The sequence below is a fragment of the Austrofundulus limnaeus genome, unplaced genomic scaffold (assembly GCF_001266775.1).
Source record: "Austrofundulus limnaeus strain Quisiro unplaced genomic scaffold, Austrofundulus_limnaeus-1.0 Scaffold24, whole genome shotgun sequence".
Lineage (NCBI taxonomy): Eukaryota > Metazoa > Chordata > Actinopteri > Cyprinodontiformes > Rivulidae > Austrofundulus > Austrofundulus limnaeus.
Window position 1 is genome coordinate 2892445 of NW_013952426.1, and position 2788 is coordinate 2895232.

General features: G+C 35.7%; 1 protein-coding gene across 1 annotated transcript in view; it reads right to left on the reverse strand.

The window, feature by feature from the left end:
- rem2 (RAS (RAD and GEM)-like GTP binding 2) overlaps window positions 1-2788 on the reverse strand; it is a 63382-nt gene that overhangs the window by 50559 nt on the left and 10035 nt on the right. The window contains exon 3 of the mRNA XM_014004507.1: window positions 1107-1180. Coding sequence (XP_013859961.1) covers window positions 1107-1180 — 74 coding nt within the window. The remainder of the gene's footprint in view (window positions 1-1106; window positions 1181-2788) is intronic.

Sequence of the window (2788 nt, forward strand, 5' to 3'; positions counted from 1 at the left end):
GTTTTGTTGCGCTCGTGACGTGAACACACAGGGGGGAAATGCTGTGAAGTGCTTTTAGAAATATAATAAATATAAAATACGACGGAATCCTCGGTGAAAAATAGTCCAGGAAACGCGGGAGGTGTTCACCTGCAGCTGAGTGAAGCTGACCCCCCACCCACAGAGAAAGGAAAAAAGGCAGTAATTATTAAGGTTAAGGGCATGCTGTGGCTTCACCTGTCGCACTTTCTTTTAAAGAAAGAAAAAGTATCTTGCAAAGCTGTCGCATTGGTTCTACGTGATTAGAAGCAGAGTTTTCATTGCCATCTAATCGTCTTCCTATCTTTGTGGGGACCACACACAGCGCTCAGCCTTGCTCTGCACCGTCTTTTTCCCCAAGTTTGGCAAGAGGTGGGTATGGAGGGACGCAAAAAAATAGCTCTCGACTTGATCTGGCCTTATTTAAATAAAAATGACTACATGCCGTGAAATTCTTAGGGGGTGGCGTCTCGTTGGTGCGGGGGGGGCTGTGTAATGGTAGGGGAAACACTAATATGTTCAGCCTTTAAACATTTGCACTTAGAAATTTATAGAATCACTTTAAATACTTTTCAATAAGTTAAATGTCTACAATTCTGGTTCAAATAAAGAACTTCATATTTACTAGATTGTTAACCAAATTTCCCTCTGGGATCAATAAAGTATTTTTGAATTGAATTGAACTAATTATTTTCGAGTTAATATTGCCTTAATGAACAGTGATTAAAAAATAACCTGTAAAACTCTGATGTTAAATACGACTTGGTTGAAAATTTGGGTGCACCTAACTTTTGTGCTAGTGCACCTAAGAAAAAATGTTAGGCACACCAGTGCAACCAGTGCAAAAAGTTAGTCTAGAGCCCTGTGAAATATCCAAATCTGTCTCAAAATAAATAACAAATATATAATATATGTCATTTTTGCCATATTCCTTGTTTTTAGGTTAAAATGGTCTGTTGCAGTGGTCATTTGGCACTGTTAGGTGTGTTTTCACAATTATAGATGTCCAACAAAAAAGTTACACGAGTTTGAAAGAMAAACTATTCTAAAAACCAGGAAATATCTCTTTCAAAAAATGTGTCACTAACCTGTTTCCAGTTGTCAAAAATGATGACTTTGCTGTCCTCGTCATCCACTGTCACTGTGCACTCATAGCCCTCACCTGAAACCAGAAGTGCAGGTAACATCAGCAGAGCCTCAAACATCACCTTTGTAAAACTGTGTAYATACTGTGGCTGTAATGAGATGTAGGAAAGTATTTTTACATAGCAAAACTGGTGTAACTGTAATAAGAGTTGCTAAAATGAGGATTTGCAGCGTTAGAAACTTCATGAGTTAAAATGGGTCATTTTGTTTTTTACAGTTTGAATGATATCCACTAAAATGCAGATGTGTTTGTAGTTTAGCAGCATGACAACCCAGCAGCACAGAGAGATGATATAAAAAATGTCAACAACATAATTGATAGAACAGCATTTATTCTGGATCAAGAGCAAGATTGGTTCTACATATTTTGACAGGTTTTCTATTTACTGGTATGCTAAAAGAAACTGTATTTTCCAAGTGGAAAAAAAACTATTACCCCTTTTTTGTTTCTATCCAAATTAATCRAAAACATTCTCAGGGAGAACAAATTCAGTTTTTTGTTTTTGTATTAACCCAAAGCTTGCAGTCAAAACCAGTACTAGCAATAACTGTTCTGGCACAAGTCTGCTGTTCTACTTGCTCAAAAGTTGTAAAAATATTTGGAAAAAATGTAACTTGACAGGTGCTGAATACATTTTTTTACACTTATTTGGTAAATTATCACCTGAATGACATTTTGTAGTTTGCAAACATGTAAAATACTATGAGGTACGCTTTTATCTATCTCAGGGTTTCCCCCAGAATACCAGCTGAGTACAGTGGTAGGGCGGCTTTGGCAGCCCACCGGCTTTTAACATTTTTTTGTTAAAAAATGTTAAAAGTTGACAGGAAATTTGAAAATATGGCATAATGTAATTAGGTATGTGTTATTGTAAGACATTGAAGACATYCTGGACAATACCTCTACACTAAGTATAGCAGGGGTCATTCACGTTTTTTTGAAACTGAGAGCTACATCAGGGGCACTGAGTCACATGAAGGGGTACTTGTTTGATACAACCATCAATTTAAACAGCTCCCCTCTAATRATAATGTATTGTTACAAGCAAGTTTATTGTTAATTTTGTTTTGTTAAAAGTTCATTTTTTAAGTCTCAGTAAAATGCACTGTCACTTAAAGAAACACTTAAGGTTGTAACAGGAAGTTGTCACACAGGATGTAGAATGAGGTAATCAGTAAGTAAATGTGCATGCTGTATGTATTGATAGTTTATGATGTTCTTTACTATGTCAGGTCATTATTTGAAGGATAATGTTATTTGTGAGAACATATTTACTCCTGGTGAAATAACATTGCTAGTCTATTTTACATGGCTGATTCATGTGTTAAACCACTTTAGATAAAGTGAACTGATAAATAAAGATTATCACATGTTAGAGTGATCATAAACAGAAGTTAAAATGTAAATTTGTAAGGACAGCTGATGTCGATGTTAAAACAAAGTGATTTATTTTACTTCTAAAAGACACGTTCATGTAAAGTTAAAGGGATAAACAGAGTTGATTGTACTTTTATGTTTCAGTTTCAACGTCCTTGTAACGTCAATAAACCTGTGGACATCTGTCTACAGAGTCTTGATGTTAAGGAGGCGTTTAACTGACTGTCAAGCCATATAGAGCACATA